Consider the following 19,460-nt stretch of genomic DNA (forward strand, 5'->3'; position numbering starts at 1 on the left):
CAAAAAGGACTTTAAGCATTTAATTTGATAACTTGAAATGTCCATACAGATCAGATAATGGTGATCCATACTGTATTAATTTAATGAGCTGGGGAGGAAGGCAATATGGTGAAAATATTCTCACGGTGCAACTTAAATATTTCTTGCATTAACTCACTCGCAGACATTTTTGGAAACCAAACAATTATATAAGTCAAACTTTTTATTTCATGTACAGTATACACAAATTTATGGTGCACAAGAGGCCAGCAGTTTTTAAAGAGGTAAACCATACAGCAGATCATAATAAATAAGTTGGCTGAAACAATTACTTGTCCATAACCAGTGTCTTTCACAGCTGTTGTGCTTTGTCCATTCAGCACTCCAGTGATAAGTGGAATGTAATTTTTCACTTCCTACCCCCTTCAGATCACTGGTCTGAAGTGACTTTCAACAATCACCCAAGCAAAAAACAGTCACTTTCTTCCCTGATGTTTCATTGGCAGTTTTTTAAAAAAGTTGCGACATCTACAATCTCATTCATCACTTGCATCTGTATCATCATCAAGGTACTCATCCACCACCCCGACATTGCCATTCTGAGTTGCCCACTCCTCTTCATCATATTCAATGCTATCATTGTCTTCATTGAGATCACTGTCAGCATCAACAGCAGCATCTGCCATCACTAAGTGATCCACCACTTGTTGGTGCTGGGGAACATTTCCATTATTATTGACAAATACTGCACTTTCATTCTGGTTCTCCTCAATGTACACTCCTTGATGGCACATGGGGCATGTATCCTGAATGTACAACCATTTGCGCAGGCAAAGCGCATGGAAATAATGATTGCAAGGTGTAATACGTGCTGAAGTAGTGAACTCTTGGTAGCAAATTGCACACACATCACCAATGTCATGCAGACTATTGCCTCTTATTTCTGGCAAAGAATTAATTTTCTTAACAGCAGTCCTCCGATTTATAAATGTTTTCCATCCATTCTTAGCTTGCAAATAAATGTTAAAGTAAGCATGTAAGCACATCATACAGGCACGGATTTTACTCCCAGATTCAAACATCATTGTGTACGCTCCATTTCCAAACATTATAACTCCAAAAATGAACTCGATAACGTTCCCTGTTGAACGAACATAGTAAATATAATCATCTAGTTTTTCCCACAGCACATTGTAATATCCATCAATTATAAACAAAGTATACACAGTAAGGGAAACAATTACTTTTAAGCACAATTCAACACAGAACGCTGTCACAGCAAACAACCAAGTGTTCAATGTGTGGACCTGCCACAAGGTGCAGCTGAGTATAATTGGAAGAATGAAAAGGCTAATGGAAACCAAGAGAACAGGCAAGTGTCTTCTGAAGGAGGAAACATGGGAGGCACCAAGTGACATGAGCACAGGATCTGTCATTCCATGAATGAAATGCAGGATTGCAGTCAACAGAAGGCACATATTTCGACTAAGGCGAACTAGTCTTTCTTCAGGTTCCAGTCCACTCAAACCTGTCTGTAGCGCCAAAATAAAAAATAAAACTGGAGCTACAAACCCCAATCGTTTGTCTTCTTCCTCGGTAGACCCAATGAAAGCCAAGATTCCAAGTCCCAGATAATGTGCTAACGATGAAATGACTGCACTCATGCCAAGAACAGTCAATGTTGAATCACAACCACTTATTATAAGATTGCAGAGCACTTCCCAACTGTCGTTCCAGGAAATAAAATAACTTTTGTTCTCAGAGTCACCTTCCGTTACTTTAACAACGTAAACTAAAATGATGGCTTGTGCCATTAGCCGAGTCAACCAGAAAACTCTTAATACATCAGGGAAACGAATCCTCTTCCATGTATCTTCCACAATAACTTGTAATCCATAGATACGATACATATGTCGTACCAGCAAATAAACATACCTTACTGTATAATAAAACCATTTTAAATTCATTGTAATGTAAAGTAAAGTCTGTGCTGTTATATACATGCCTGAAAAGGCAACTAACAGATTCTGAAAGTCGTCTGGTAACTCCAAGGCCAGACCCAGTATAGGCAGTAGGAAATTTACCACAGTTAATGCAGAAAAAATTGATGGAATAGTGAGCAACGTTACATATCCAATACCAAGTGTGAGCTGAACAGCAATGAGCGCCAACCAGAGTGTTGGACCATTACGCGGCAACAGCTGCATCCCAATCACTGTAGGGTAGTGCGCATTGTAGACGTCTGTGTGGACAGTCGTGTAGTAGTTTATAAGGACAGAGGTTGTAGCAAGTAGAACCACGCAGCCAAACACGTACAGTCTGAAGAGAGCTCTTTGCGATAGGATCAGAACAACACACGATACTAAAAGACCTGAAAGACATTGCAAAAGATTGTCAAATATAACGAGAAAATTTAAAATACAATTTCATAACATTTTCATTTGCATATAAAACAAAGTAATGGAGGAATAAAACAAAGTAATGGAGGAATTCTGCACATCAGGCAGTATCTGTAGAAGGAAAAAGACAAATGATTGAGTCTTCATACTGACATGATAGGTTTTACATATTTCTAGCAGAAAAAAAAGACAATAATGATACTCCATCTAAACCTCCTGTGTCAGGAGAAATGTCTTTCCTACAGCTGCTTTATCAAATTCTCCTACTACCTTAAAGACCATTACAAGGTAAAGAATCGTCACCGTAGACGAGGTGACCATTTCCCTGAACACTTGCGCTCAGTCCACCAAGTCCTGCTGGATTTCATTGTTGCAAACCATTTTAATCCCCTTTCCATACTGACCTTTTTGTCCTGGGCCTCATCCATTGCCAGAGAGAGGTCATACGCAAACTGGAGGAACAGCACCTCAGATTCCACTTGGGTGGCTTACAATCTAATGGTTTGAATATTGAATTCTCCAATTTCAGATTCACCAATTTAACCAACTGACAACCCCCCTCCCTCCATTCCTTTATGCTCATCTGAATTCATGTCAATTTTTCCCCTTCCACCTGTATTCCTTCCTCTGACTTTACAATTTTCACTTCTATCGTTATCTCACATTTTTGGCTCTTCATCTCTGGCATTTCTTCAAACATCTACCCATCAACCTCCCCCCACCACCCCCACTTCATCTACATCTACCTATCACTTTGTTAAGCGTTGTCCTGCCGCCACCTCTCTCCACCACAATCTGAAGGGTCCCGACCAAATACGTCACCTATTCATGTTCTTCGGAGATGCTGCCCGACCTGCTGAGTTACTCCAGCACTGTCTTTTTTATAAACCAGCAATTGCAGTTCCTTGTGTTTCTAAGAGTCAAGAGTGTTCATTTATCAAATGCAATGGATATGAACCGGGACAATTACATTCTTACTTGCTACAGCTTTAAAGGTATATTATACAAAGGCCCAGCTCACCTTATGCCCTTATCAAGGGAACAGCTATATATATATATTTTTTTTCCCTTTCCCCTACCATCCCACCAGTCTCACATCACCAATTCTGTCCCCCTCCCCCTTCTGGTTCCATCTACTTACTGCCTACACATCTCATCCACTTACTACCCACACATCTCATCCACTGGATCATCTCCGCCTTCTGACTCAATCTACCTTTCATCTCTCCCCTAATGCTTCCCAGTGTCACTTTCTTATCATATTCCAGTACTGGTAACGTTCATGTCCTTGCTTATCACTTCCCAGCAGCTGTCTTGACCGTTACACTCGCCTCCACCACCCAAAAAACCCCCAAACTTTGTTCCATCTGCCCTTTTTTTCTCTTGTCAGTTTCTACCTATCAGACACCTACCTCTGGTGCCCTACTCCAATCCCCCTCCTGGTTTCCGTCTGCCAGTCATCTTTTACCCACCCTTAATCCACCCATCACCCACTGAGCCATTTTCTAACTTTCTTTTTACTAGCCATCCTCCCTAATGTGGGGCTTTAAGCTGAAATGTTAACAACACCTCCCCCAACCCCATAGATGCAGTTTGAACCACTGAATTCCTTTAACTGTGTTATTTGCTTCAGAATCCAAATAGTTTTGAATGAAAAATGTTCCCAACCCTAATCCTAGTAAATATCACCTCACCTTTTGGCACTCCTTTTAAACTTAGTATTTTCTACATTGTGGGTTATTATCCTTTGAAAGGAATCCTTTAACTTTTAAGCAATGGACAAATTCTCTCTTATGCCTTGTAAATATAACTTGCAAGGCCCACATGATAGGCTGCTCTGGAAGAATGGAAAAATACATTTGGACAGGTACATGGATAGGAAAGCTCAATATACTTCCCAATGAAGGCAAGTTTACCATTCTTCACCACACTGTCTACCTGACTCACCACTTTCATGGAGCATGCATCTGTGCTCTCCGATCTCTGTGCTCTTGCAACACTCTCCTGGGCTCTATCTTTTACTCTGTAGGTCCAGCCCTGGTTCAACTGCAACACTTCACATCAAGAATTCAATTCCATTTCCTATTGATAGTTTATTTCAGCAACTTTGGAAAATGTTGTGTGGCCACATTATCTGCACTTGCTGCCTCTCCTACAAGCTAAACATGACGCAGATTAGCAGACTTTTTGAAGCAACTAAAGCAAATCCAGGCAAGCTGTGCGATGGGAGTATCCCAGCAAGCTACAGCCAGAACCACCAGCAGGCCCGGCTCACCCGCTGCAGACTGGGGACTTGCCTGTTGGGGACCGAGGACCCACCCGTAAGGCCCAGCTCACCTGCGCACAGGGAACCCAACCAGAAGGCCTGGCTTGGTAAGCAGAACGGCAGCGGGTGGGAGTGTACTGTATCGACGGTGGAGTGGGCTGCTGGAGGCCCGACAACAGCCTGGGGTGTGGTTTGCCCGGCTGCTGCTCTAAGAGGCTGCGCGTGTGGACTGGATGCGGCCTTCAGCAGTGGAGGAGCGGCTGAGGACACCATGGCTATGCTTGGCCAGGCTGACCTTGCTAAGCCGCCAGGACATCAGGTCTTCGTGTTCAGACCAAGAACCTTCATGGTCAGGCCAAGAACCCTGCATTTACAACTGGGACTTGAAAATGGCACTAAATCTGGTGATTTTGTATACTGAATCAATGTACTACTGCTATTGACTTGTACTGTATCTGAGATGCTTAACTAAGAAGTTTCTAAGTAATTATGTATAATGATACTGGTACTGAACTGTATACAAAAATCGCCCCTCATGTTTTTTGAAGTCCTGTACATCCCCAGATCAACGTCAAATCCAGGTACATGTATTGTTGATTCCAATCTAAACTACATGCTTAATCCTTTTTCGCATCATTATAACATCCCTGCTGTTCATGACACATCATGCACCTTCAAAAGTAATATTCCACAATCAATAGTAACCTATTTCTCAAAATACTATTAATGGTCAATAGGCTGCAGTTTGTTTCTACCAGTACTCATGTCAATGGTCTCTGCAACTATCAGTCTGGCATATAGCAATTTGTTGACGCGGTTGTATCTACCATTTTAAATAGCACTTATTGCAAACATCGATGCAATCTCTCTGCCACTTAACATTAAGCTTTATAGTGCAGACAGCTTCATTAATTGGGCATGTACATCCTGATGAGTTGGGGCAGCAGGGCAAAGGCCGCAGACACCAACAGGAATAATAAACTCATCAGGCAGGCTGGCTCCGTCCTGGAGGCGGAGCTGGATTCATGGGAGGTGGTCTTGGGGGAAGAGGATGCTCCTCAAATGGCAGTGCATCTTGGACAATACAGCTCACCCTCTCCATGACACTAGTCAACCTGTGGAGTACATTCAGCCACAGACTGATTCCACCATTATGCAGTGCAGAATACCACAGGAGATCCTTCTTCCCTGTGGCTATCAAACTGTACAACTCCTCCCCCTTTCGTCATGGGTTAAACTGATTCCCCCCCCCCCCCAAATCTTTGCACATCCTCAATCCTTCATGTTTCATGCATCTTGTGTTTTATGACTATTGGCAGATCAATTTCCCTCCTGGGGTAAATAAAGTTCTATTGTATCGTATCAAATCAATTATTCCATTTAAGGAAAAATCTGTAAGTTGAAGGATCCCTTTGCAAGTGATTGAGTCAAATGATCAATCCTAAATACCTGTAATAGCATCGGCTAACAGCCATCTTAGATGTGCTCAAACTGAAAGAATATCCACTTCCACAACTTGTTGAGTCATGCATATTTCCCCACCCTCTCCAAAAGGTAATTGGAGACAGGACAGGAAAAATCTAAAGAAAAACAAGTCACATGAAGGAGTTGACTCAGATGTAATCTGTTTGGGGAAGAGCTAATCTAAGCAAAATAGCTTTCAATTTGTAATGGGGACACAATTCAAACATGTTACAAGCTTCGACAAAGAGTTAGAACAAACCTTATAAAATAGTGCAAACATTTGAAGTATCGCATTCAGTAATTGCTACTGAACCAATACAAGGTCTGGAGCAATTGGTCAGATAGCACATCATTTGAAACTCCAAATTTTAATACTGAAAATTTGGAAATAAATATGCATTAGTAAAATTAAAAAAACTGAAAATGTTCTAAGCCTGATTGACCTACACTGAAAATAGCCCATGACAGTCAGTTCTACTGCAATATTGATTCCCAACCAAGCTCCCAAGTCACTCAACTAAATGAAATTGTGAGATATCCAAGACCACAATGTTTCCCAATGAATTTCAATCAACAATTTACAAGGGGATGAGAAATAAATGATAAGTCTTACCAATATCCAGCTTTTATATAACTTTAAAAGAAACAAGCTACTTCACTGAAGCACAAATCAGAAACAATTAACAAGCCGAACTTCATACAACAGGAGGGTATCAGATGTCGTTTAAAGTGAAATTAAAGGGTGGCCAGGTATAGGCCAGTATACCCCTTGTCAGTATAACTCTTGATGGCTGGTCGCTAAATTAAAACATCAATGCTATTCAGTGATATGCAGTTTTTCCACACAATTAAAATGCCACCTCAGGAGCAGTACAGATATCACCAACAGAAATTGCAACAAAAAGAAAACATCATTCACAATTTCTGCAAGTAATATTACAATCATGAACTGTTCAATCAAACATATGGACAATTCTGGGAGCTTCTTTGCAGAATACTGTGCCTTGTGCTGCCAAACATATGTGCGCAGACATTTATGGAGATACTAGACCAAGTGGAGGGACCCGTTGGGCCCAAACCTTTCCTGCATTGGTGCAGTACCCTCTCCTACCACCCTCCCCTCCCCACTTCACCTTCCCCCTCTCCATCCCCCTCAACCCCCCTTATCCACCTTCCTCCCCCCCTTCCTCCCTCCCCCTCCCTCCTTAGGAGATAGATTTAAACTTTAAAATGTGAATAACTTAAAAAATATAACACCGATTTCAATGAAACTACTTGCTTTACCAGTAAAGCGATGACGGTGAGTAAGGTGGGCCTAAAATTGTCAAGCTATCGTGTACCGTTTTGGCTGTAGTTCGATCACAAATAAACAAACAAACGAGAGTTTTAGTATATAGATATTAATACCAAAAATACCTAATGTTGCTAAACAATAACTGAAATAAAATAATAGGATCACATATTCAAGCCCTGATCACATAAATAACAACTTTCTAACTTTGGTCTTTTTAAAGTTGGTCTAACTTTTGCCTTTTTGTAGAAAAAAAGTCTCTCTACCCTTAATCAGTTTTCGGTTTGCTATCTCCTTTGTTCTCATATCCAATTCTATATCACATTGGCGGTATTATCTGCATCAAGCGAATTTCCATTTCTCTATTTGGCATCACAGAAGACAAATGACACACATGTTAATTCTGTATGTGCATGGATATATTTCAAGCAATATTTTCCCCTATTTAAAATTCCTATGAACAAACTTAGTGGAAATGTATACTATTTACAATCTAGAAAGCAGCAACATAAAAATATTCAAACACGGGCAAATTCATATAGTTATTTTCCATTACAACAATGGACAGCAAAACATAGAAATATAAAAATAGTAACAGAATATGAAACTTTAAAATGAAGACTGAACTCTGCATGCCAACATATTTATCACCAGAAGACAGCTAATAGAGCTGCTGGTCACATGGTTTGTGGTTCATAACCTATGATTCAGTCTGTGTGGTTTTCCTGGTGATTGAAGTTTTCCCCTCTCAGAAACCAAAAACGTATGGGTTGGCTGGTTAATCGTCCTTTGTAATTATCCCCAATATGCAAGTGGTAGAATCCAAGGAAGGGAAGAGGGGCAGTAAATGGGTATGCAGGAGGAGTAAAATGGATTTGGATAGGATCACTATAAACAAGGAGTGCCTGAAGATCAGCACAGGCTTGGTGGCTAAAAGGCCTGTGTTCATGCTGTCTCTCTTGATGACTGACAATTTAAAATAAGTTTGCCCATTACTGATATCACTTTGATGATCCCCATTCTCTCTTGAAGAGATGTTAAAGTAGCAGTCTCTGGCACAAGTAGTGCAAGATAAAATTGTGGTTAATTCCCCCCCCCCCCCCCCCCCCCCAATTTCACTTAGCCCGCGCAGAACAACTTTTCCACTCTCCCATATTGAGTTCTACCAATGTTTCAAACTTTTCCAGTTCTGCAATCATATTTACAATCGTATAAAATTGCGTAATTTAATCACAATTTGCTTCTGTCCATAATCTCCACTGGGAAAAAATACAAACTGTATACAGCATTTTGCATATAACAGAAACTGCTGGTGGTAGAAGTTTGAGATAACACAATTTGCAGAAAAACTAAGCAGGCCAGGTAACATCAGTGGAAAGAGAAAGTTATTAAGGTTTCAAACTTGAGATTGTTCATTGGAACTGTGAGACTAATAAGTTAGGGAGCAGAGAAACATAGAAAATAGATACACGAGTAGGCAATTCGGCCCATCGAGCCAGCACCGCCATTCAATATGATCACGGCTGATCATCCAAAATCAGTACCCCATAGCTTTTCAGCTTTTTCCCCATATCCCTTGATTCCGTTAGCCCTAAGAGCTAAATCTACCTCTCTCTTGAAAACATCCAGTGAATTTGCCTCCACTGCCTTCGGTGGCAGAGAAATCCACAGATTCACAACTCTCTGGGTGAAAAAGTTTTATCTCAGTCCTAAATGGCCTACCCCTATTCTTAAACTGTGATCCCTGGTTCTGGACTACCCCAACATCAGGAACATTTTTCCTGCATCGACCCTGTCCAATCCTCTAAGAATTTTATATCTTTTTATTTTATAAGATCCCCTCTCATCCTTCTAAATTCCAGTGAATACAAGCCCAGTCAACACTTTATTTCATATGTCAGTCCCGCCATCCCGGGAATTAACCTGGTGAACCTACACTCCCTCAATAGCAATAATGTCCTTCAAATTAGGAGACCAAAATTGCACACAATACTCCAGGTTCGGTCTCACCAGGGCCCTGTACAACTGCAGTAGGACCTCCTTGCTCCGAAACTCAAATCCTCTCACAATGAAGGCCAACATGCGATTAGCTTTCTCCACTGCCTGCTGTACCTGCATGCTTACTTTCAGTGACTGATGTACAAACACACCCAGGTCTCGTTGCACCTCCCCTTCTCCTAATCTGACACCATTCAGATAATGTGCAGGAAAGAACTGCAGATGCTGGTTTAAATCGAAGATAGACTCAAATGCTGGAGTAACTTAGCGGCTCAGGCAGCATTTCTGGAGAGAAGGAATGGATGATGCTTCGGGTCGAGACCCTTCTTCAGACTTCAGTCTGAAGATGAATCTCGACCCGAAATATCACCCATTTCTTCTCTCCAGAGATGCTGCCTGTCCCGCTGAGTTACTCCAGTATTTTGTGTCTACCATTCAGATAATAATCTGCCTTCCTGTTCTTGCCACCAAAGTGGATAACCTCACATTTACCCACATTACCCATGCTTTGCCCAATCACCCGACCTATGCAAGTCACCCTGCAGTCTCATAGCATCCACCTCGCAGCTTACACTGCCACCCAGCTTTGTGTCATCCACAAACTTAGAGATGGGTGCAGCAAAGGAATGTTTCTGATAAGGTAAAATTAGGTGACAACTAAGCCTCTTTGCCGCAAGGCTCGGTGCTGGGACCCGTTATTTACAATATATATTAGCGATTTAGATGAGGGAATTAAATGTAACATCTCCAAGTTTGCAGATGACACAAAGCTGGGTGGCAGTGTGAGCTGCGAGGAGGATGCTATGAGGCTGCAGGGTGACATGGATAGGACTGCGATGAAGAAAATATTTTTCACCCAGAGTGTGAATCTGTGGAATTCGCTGCCACAGAAGGCAGTGGAGGCCAATTCACTGGATGTTTTCAAGAAAGAGTTAGATTTAGCTCAAGGCTAAAGGAATCAAGGGATTATGGGGGAAAAGCAGGAACGGGGTACTGATTTTAGATGATCAACCATGATCATATTGAAGGGCCAAATTGCCTACTCCTGCACCTATTTTTTTTATGTTCCCTTCCTAATTCCCTTCATCTCATGTATTCTTTTTTTCCCCATGGCCAACAGATTGTCACATACTACTCGCTTTGGCAGGCCTTGGCTGGTAGAGCAACAAAGGGGTCAGTGCTATGGCACACCTCACCACGTTCTAGGTTAACTATTTGGCAAAAGCCACAAAAAAAATCCTACTTTACCAATGACAGAACGAGTGACAAGGTGAGTAGCAATAAGGATACGAAGCAGTTTCGATAGGAGAATGCAACTGAGTAAGTGGGCAATATACAGTGCCCTCCATAATGTTTGGGACTAAGACCCATCACTTATTTATTTGCCTCTGTACTCCAGAATTTGAGATTTGTAATAGAAAAAAAATCACATGTGATTAAAGTGCACATTGTCAGATTTTAATAAAGGCAATTTTTATACATTTTGGTTTCACCATGTAGAAATTACAGCAGTGCTTATACATACTTCCCATATTTCAGGGCACCATAATGTTTGGGACACAGCAACGTCATCTAAATGAAAGTAGTCATGTTTAGTATTTTGTTGCATATCCTTTGCATGCAATGACTGCTTGAAGTCTGCGATTCATGGACATCACCAGTTGCTGGGTGTCTTCTCTGGTGATGCTCTGCCAGGCTTGTATTGCAGCCATCTTTAGCGTATGCTTGTTTTGGGGGAAGTCCCCTTCAGCTTTTTCTTCAGCATATAAAAGGCATGCTCAATTCGGTTCAGATCGAGTGATTGACCTGAGCACTCAAGAAATTATTATTTTTTAGCTTTGAACAACTCCTTGTTGCTTTAGCAGTATGTTTGGGTTCATTGTCTTGCTGTTGAATGAACCGCTGGCCAATGAGTTTTGAGGCATTTGTTTGAACTTGAGCACATAGGATGTGTCTATACACTTCAGAATTCATTATGTGTCCACTATTTGCAGTTGTATCATCATTGAAGATAAGTGTGAGCCAGTACCTTCAGCAGCCATACATGCCCAGGCCATAACACCCCCACCACCGTGTTTCACAGATGAGGTGGTATGCTTTGGATCTTGGGCAGTTCTTCTCTCCTCCATACTTTGCTCTTGCCATCACTCTGTCATGTTAATCTTCGTCTCATCTGTCCACAAGACCTTTCGCCAGAACTGTGGTTGCTCTTTTAAGTACATCTTGGCAAACTGTAACCTGGCCATCCTATTTTTGCAGCTAACCAGTGGTTTGCATCTTGCAGTGTTGCCTCTGTATTTCTGTTCATGAAGTCTTCTGCGGACAGTGGACATTGACAAATCCACACCCGACTCCTGAAGAGTGTTTCTGATCTGTCAGGCAGGTGTTTAGGGATTTTTCTTTATTATAGAGCGAATTCTTCTGTCATCAGATGTGGAGGTCTTCTTTTGCCTGCCTGTCTCTTTGCGATTAGTAAGCTCACCAGTACTCTCTTTCTTAATGATGTTCCAAACAGTTGATTGGTACGCCTAAGGTTTGGCTGATGTCTCTAAAAGTTTTATTCTTGTTTCTCAGTCTCATAATGGCTTCTTTGGCTGTCATTGGCACAACTTTGGTCCTCATGTTGATAAACAGCAATAAAAGTTTCCAAATGTGATGGAAGACTGGAGGAAAGACTAGGTGCTGAGAGCTCTCTTATACCTGCATTAAGGAGGCATTTAAACGCACCTGAGCAATTACAGACACCCATGAAGCCATGTGTCCCAAACATTATGGTGTCCTGAAATGGGGGGACTATGTATAAACACAGCTGTAATTTCTACATGGTGAAACCAAAATGTATAAAAATACCCTTTAATAAAATCTGACAATGTGCACTTTAACCACATGTGATTTTTTATTTTACAAATCTCAAATTGTGGAGTACAGAGGCAAATAAATAAATGATGGGTCTTTGTCCTAAACATTATGGAGGGCACAAGAATAGCTAAGTAGACAGGCATACAACTTTGCTTTGGTCATTTGCTTTGCTAGAGAACGTTGAGTATTTTTTTAAATAGTGAAACAGGAAGATGTTGATGATTAAAGGCACTTTGGTGTCCTTGTACACAGGTCATTTAAACCTAGCATGCATGTGCAACAAGCAAATAAGGGTAAAATATTATGGCAGCATGGAAACTTTCCGACTTGTCCATGCTGACCAAGAGGCCCCATTTAACTAGTCACATTTGCCAGTGTTCGGCCCATATCCCTCCAAATCCTTGCTAACGATATACCTGTCCAAATGTTTTTTTAATGTTATTATACTTGCCTCCACTACGTCCGCTGGCAGTTTGTTCCATATAGTTACCATCCTGTGTAAACAAGTTAGTGCCTTCTCCTCTCACCTTAAACTATGCCCTCTGGTTCTTGATTCGCCTAACCTTGGAAAAAGACCTTGTGCATTCACCCTATCTATTGCCTTACGATTTTATATACCACAGTAAGGTGAGCCCTCAGCCTCCTGTGCTCTAAGAAATAAAGTCCTAGCCTGCCTAACCTCTCCCTGGAGCCCAGGTTCTTAAGTCCTGGCAAGAACATAATACATTTTCTCCATATCCTTTCCTGCTTAATGACATTGTTCTTGTAGCAGCGTGACCAAAATTGAACACAATATGCCAAGGGCAGCCTCACCAACATCCCAACTGTAACAATGTCCCAATTTCAATACTCAACTGCCTGACTGATGAAGCCTGCATCACCACATTATTTATCTGCAAACCTGCTTCCAGGGTACTAGGTACTTGCACCCCTCAATCACACAGTTTTATAACGCTCCCAGGGCCCTAACGTGCACCATGATGGTCTTGTCATGGATTGATTCCGACAATGCCAAATCTCACATTTATCCGAATTAAATTATATTTGTCTTTCCTCATTCCACTTGCTCAGATGATCAAGATTCTGCCACAACTCTTGATAACCATCTTCACACCCACCTATTTTAGTATACTTATTTTAGTGTCATCTGCAAACTTACAAATCATGCCCTGTACATTCTCATACAAATCATTGCACTCACTCGAACCCATGAGCTCACCTTCCAGACCAGCCTCCTATGTAGAACACTTGCAAAAGTCAAAAAGGTCTATAGCCCTGCCCTTATCAACCTTCTTGGTTCTTTCTTAAAAAAACAATCAAATTTGAGACACGTTCTCCCACGCACGATGGCCATAACTATCCAAAATCAACCCGTCTTTCCAAATGCATGTATATCTCAGAATCCTTTGTAGTAGCTTTCCTACCACAGACGTCAGACTCACCGTTTATAGCTCCCAGATTTTTCTTTGCAGCTCTTTTTAAATAGAGGCACATTAGCTACTCTTCAGTCCTTTGGCACTTCATGTGTGGCTAACAATAATTCATACATCTCAGCCAGGATTCCTGCAATTTCTAAAATAGCTTTCCAATATCCTTGGAAGTATCTGATCCAACATGTGAAATTTATCCACTTCCAAATGTCTTCGGATGTCCAGCATCTCCACAACTATAATAGACTGTCCTCAAAACATCTCCATTAACTTTCCCAAGTTTCTTAGTTTTAATGTGTTTCAGAGGAGCACAAATTGTAATTTGTACCAACAATGGAACAATTAAATTCTTACCCATAGCAGCACAAAAGGCCTGCACATTACCCATAGATGTAATAAACAAACAAAAAAATCAATACACTAATAACCCTAATACTTGTAACAAAAAGTCCAAAGTCCTTAGTCCAAAGACAGTCCATAGTTTGACTAGTGTGTCCAAGAGCCTGATGATGGTTGGGAAGAAGCTAACCTTGAACCTTGTGGTCACAGTTTTCAAACTCCTATACCTTCTTCCCGACAACAAGGTTGAAATGAGAGTGTAGTCATGATGGTGTGGGTCTTTGATGATGTTGACTGCCTTTGAGGCAGCAACTTCTATAGATCCCTTCGATAGTGGGGAGTGTCAGTACTCGTGATGGACCAGGTGGTGTCCACTACATTTTGTAATCTCCTCTGTTCCTGTATTGAGTTGCCGGACCAGGCTGTGAAGTTAAAATGCTCCTGAATGTATACGTGTAGAAGTTCAAGAGAGTATCCGTCGACATACTGAATGTCCTCGAAGGAAGTAGAGGTATTGATGGCCTTTCTTTATAATTGCATTAACATGCTGGGCCTAGGTCAGATATGCAGAGATATGCACACCCAGGAACTTGAAGCTGTTGACTCTTTTCACGGCCAACCTGTCGATAAAGGGAGGTTCATTTAAAAGTTCAGCGGCCTCTCTTAAACCTCCACATCTTTCCTGCAATGCAGCGACGAGAATTGGACAATATACTTCAAATGTGGTCTAACCAGTTTAATACAGCTGCAACACGATTTCCCAATTGTTATACTGAATGAACCAACTGATAAAGAAAAGCCTGCCGTACACCTTCTATGCCACTCTATCAATTTGAGGTGTTACTTTCAGGGAGCTATGTACTTGCACTTTCAGTGAATGGACAAAATTATCTACAAGCACTCGTTTTTCTTCTATTATATTCTCTCCTTTACTAAGACGGGTACAACAGCAGAAACCTGTCCAAACTCATTCCTACAGGAGACTTAAGTATTGTAGACCCATTCTTTCCCAACTGATGGGGGAAAAAAAGAATGACATAAAAAAAGTGATCCCAGGAGACACAAGAAACTGCAGGTTCTGGAATTTGAACAAAATACAAAGTACTGGAGGAACTCAGCAGGTCAAAGGCATCTGTTGAGGGAATGGATAAACAATGTTTCTTCAGACTCTTCAAAAGTATACAGGGTGTCCTGCTCAATGCTCAATTGGCAGTGGACGGGGTGGGGGGTGGGATATGACAGACTCAAAGTATTTGGAGACGATTTTGGCAGGCAGGAGAAGGCAGAAACAATGGGTCTGCCAGGGCCGTCTTGCATGTGGACTTCTGGAAGATGCAGGGTTGGGGATCGCTGGAGGTGGTGAGATAACTGATGGCTTGGGAGTTGGTGGCTTATCCATGGGGTCACAGTCAAGGGGTAGGTACGAGGAAGTGACAATGGTACCTTCCTTGTCAACAAATTTGATGACAATATTGGGATTGTTACTGAGTGCATGTTCAGAGGGTTGTGTGGATGAGGGAAGTGGAGAAGTCAAGATGGGTGAAGGGAGTAGAGAAGTCACATTGGTTGATGTCATGCCAGCAGTTGGAAATGGAAGTATCCAAAGAGAACAAAAGACCAGCAGACGTCCAGAAGGAGCAGTGAAAGTATTCAGGGATCATCACTGAGGGGTGGTGAGTGCAATGAGACCTCGTTGCCAGAGACCGGTGGGGCAAAGGCGTCAGAAGAAGAGTTCAATATCATGGTGAACTCGGAGGTCATTACATTGACGTGTGGACGCTGGGGTCTCCTGCTGAGGACAGACCCTTCCGAATTGGAGAGGAAGGTCAGAGAAGATGGTGAGAAAGTGTCGCCAGCCGGATTGCAATAGTAAATGATCGGCCGTGACACCTCTGCGCACTTTCCCACAGGACTGCAATTGGCCGAATAAAACCCCAGTAACCTTTACTTTGGAACATCACCCGATCCAAATGGGAGAGATCAACGTGCGAGGGGGCGCGGCGTGGTGGGCGGGCATCCAGCCAGTAGCAAGTGCAACTCCGGGGCCTGCGCTCCTCCCTCCCTCCCTCCTTCACTCGCCCGCTCCACAGCGGCGGCTCCGACCGCCCTCACTCACTCACTCACCCAACAGCCGCCGCGACACTTGCCGAGCCACCACGGGCAACGGCTCGTCCGCGTCGAAGTAGAAGTTCAAGATGGCGTCGATGAGGAAGATGCAGGGGACCCTGAGGGCCACGTCCAGGACCCCTCGCAGGTGACTCCCCATGGACACCCACTGCACGGACATCGCCAACGATCGCCCGCCGCCGCCGCCGGGTGGGGCTGGGAAGCCGCCACGCAGCCAGGCCGGGATGTGGCCGCCGGTGAGTCAGCTGCCGTCGGCGCTGTGCGACTGTTGCTGCTCTTGCCGCTGTTGCCGCTGCTCGGCCGCCGCTCTCCCTCCTCTCGTCCCCTCCATGTTGCGGCCGTTGCGCGCGTGCGTGCGCGCTCTCGCCCGCTTCCCTCACCCCTCCCCCCCCCCTACGTCACACGTCCCCGCGCGTCATAATGGGACGCACGGAGAAGCCGCGGGTCACGTGCGGTGGAACGTCCGACGGTGGTGGGACTGCGTTTAGAACGTTGTGTGCTCAGTCGTGACCTGGGCACCGTGTTGCAGGACAGATGCTGTCAAGCTTGAAAGGGTTCAGAGAAGATTTACGAGGATGTTGCCAGGACCAGAGGGTGTGAGCTATAGGGAGAGGTTGGGTTATTCCTCGGAGTGCAGGAGGATGAGGATGATCTTATAGAGGTATATAAAATCACGAGGGGAATAGATCGGGTGGATGCACCGAATCTCTTGCCCTGAGAAGGGGAATCGGGGACCAGAGAGGACATAGGTTCAAGGTGAAGGGGAAAAGATTTAATAGGAATCTGAGGGGTAACTTTTTCACACAAAGAGTGGTGGGTGTATGGAACAAGCTGCCAGATGAGGTAGTTGAGGCTGGGACTATCCCAACATTTAAGAAACAGTTAGACAGGTAGACAATAGACAATAGGTGCAGGAGGAGGCCATTCGACCCTTCGCACCAGCACCTCCATTCATTGTGATCATGGCTGATCATCCACATTCAGTACCCCGTTCCTGCCTTCTCCCCATCACATCCCTTGACTCTGCTATCTTTAAGAGCTGAGTCAAGGGATATGATGGGGAGAAGGAAGGAACGGGGTACTAAATGTGAATGATCAGCCATGATCACAATGAATGGGGGTCCTGGTGCAAAGGGTCAAATGGCCTACTCCTTCAAGAAAGAGCTCTATCTCTCTCTTGAAAGCATTCAGAGAATTGGCCTTCTGAGGCAGAGAATTCCACAGATTCACAACTCTCTAGGTGAAAAAGTTCTTCCTCATCATTCTAAATGGCCTACGCCTTATTCTTAAACTGTGGCCCCTGGTTCTGGACCTCCAACATCGTTTCCTGCCTCTAGCGTGTCCAATCCCTTAATAATTTTATATGTTTCAATAAGATCACAGGCGGCACGGTGGCGCAGCGGTAGAGTTGCTGCCTTACAGCGAATGCAGCGCCGGAGACTCGGGTTCGATCCTGACTATGGGCGCCGTCTGTACGGGGTTTGTACGTTCTCTCCGTGACCTGAGTGGGGTTTCTCCAAGATCTTCGGTTTCCTCCCACACTCCAAAGACGTACAGGTTTGTAGGTTAATTGACAGGGTAAATGTAAAAATTGTCCCTAGTGTGTATAGGGTAGTGTTAATGTGCGGGGATCGCTGGGCGGCGCGGACTCGGTGGGCCGAAGGGCCTGCTTCAGCGCTGTATCTCTAAATCTAAATCTAAAAAAAAATCTAAAAGATCCCCTCTCAGTCTTCTAAATTCCAGTGTATTCAAGCCCAATCGCTCCATTCTTTCAACATATGACAGTCCCGCCATCCCGGGAATTAACCTTGTGAACCTACGCTGCACTCCCTCAATAGCAAGAATGTCCTTCCTCAAATTTGGAGACCGAAACTGCACACAATACACCAGGTGTGGTCTCACTAGGGCTGTACAACTGAAGAAGGACCTCTTTGCTCCTATACTCAACTTCTCTAGTTATGAAGGCCAACATTCCATTAACTTTCTTCACTGCCTACTGCACCTGCATGCTTCCTTTCAGTGACTGATGAACAAGGACACCCAGGTCTTCTTGTACTTCCCCATTTCCTAACTTGACACCATTCAGATAATAATCCACCTTTCTGTTCTTGCCACCAAAGTGGATAACCTCACATTTATCCACATTAAACTGCATCTGTCAGGCATCTGTCCACTCACCCAACCTGTCCAAGTCACCCTGCATCGTCATAGCATCCTCCTCACAGTTCACACTGCTACCCAGCTTTGTGTCATCTGCAAATTTGCTAATGTTACTTTTAATCCCTTCATCTAAGTCATTAATGTATATTGTAAATAGCTGCGGTCCCAGCACCGAGACTTGCGCTACCCCAATAGGGGTATTGGCACTGCCTGCCATTCTGAAAGGGACCCCATTAATCCCTACTCTGTTTCCTGTCTGCCAACCAACTTTCTAACATGTCAGTACCCTACCCCCAATACCATCTCTAATTTTGCCCACTAATCTCCTATGTGGGACCTTATCAAAGACTTTCTGCAAGTCCAGGTATATTACATCCACTGGCTCTCCCTTGTCCATTTTCCCAGCTACATCCTCAAAAACTTCCAGAAGATTAGTCAAGCATGATTTTATCTTCGTAAATCCATGCCGAGTCGGACCGATCCTGTTACTGCTATCCAAATGTGCCGCTATTTCATCTTTTATAATTGACTCCAACATCTTCCCAACCACCGATATCAGGCTAACTGGTCTATAATTCCCTGTTTTCTTTCTTAAAAAGTGGGATAACATTAGCTACCCTCCAATCCACAGGAACTGATCCTGAATCTATAGAACATTGGAAAATGATCACCAATGCATCCATGATTTTGGGCGGCACGGTAGCGCAGCGGTAGAGTTGCTGCTTTACAGCGAATGCAGCGCCGGAGACACAGGTTCGATCCTGACTACGGGTGCTGCACTGTAAGGAGTTTGTACGTTCTCCCCGTGACCTGCGTGGGTTTTCTCCGAGATCTTCGGTTTCCTCCCACACTCCAAAGACGTACAGGTATGTAGGTTAATTGGCTGGGTAAATGTAAAAATTGTCCCTAGTGGGTGTAGGATAGTGTTAATGTACGGGGATCACTGGGCGGCACGGACTTGGAGGGCCGAAAAGGCCTGTTTCCGGCTGTAGATATATGATATGATATGATATGATTTATAAGGCCACTTCCTTAAGTACCCTGGGATGCAGACCATCAGGCCCTGGCGATTTATCAGCCTTCAGTCCCATCAGTCTATCCAACACCATTTCCTGTCTAATGTGAATTTCCTTCAGTTCCTCCGTCAT

The 19,460-nt window shown here is 43.4% G+C and overlaps 1 protein-coding gene across 1 annotated transcript; it reads right to left on the reverse strand.

Annotated features, from left to right (window-relative positions):
• Positions 1–4: 4 nt before the first annotated feature.
• rnf139 (ring finger protein 139) lies at positions 5–16,488 on the reverse strand. Its single transcript, XM_078397322.1, has 2 exons — positions 16,150–16,488; positions 5–2,350 (listed from the first exon to the last, which is right to left on the reverse strand). Exons 1-2 carry the CDS (start codon positions 16,310–16,312, stop codon positions 516–518), a joined length of 1,998 nt encoding a protein of 665 aa, XP_078253448.1. The 5' UTR covers positions 16,313–16,488; the 3' UTR covers positions 5–515.
• Between the last annotated feature and the right edge of the window lie 2,972 nt (positions 16,489–19,460).

Source organism: Rhinoraja longicauda, chromosome 4 (assembly GCF_053455715.1).
Source record: "Rhinoraja longicauda isolate Sanriku21f chromosome 4, sRhiLon1.1, whole genome shotgun sequence".
Taxonomy (NCBI): domain Eukaryota; kingdom Metazoa; phylum Chordata; class Chondrichthyes; order Rajiformes; family Arhynchobatidae; genus Rhinoraja; species Rhinoraja longicauda.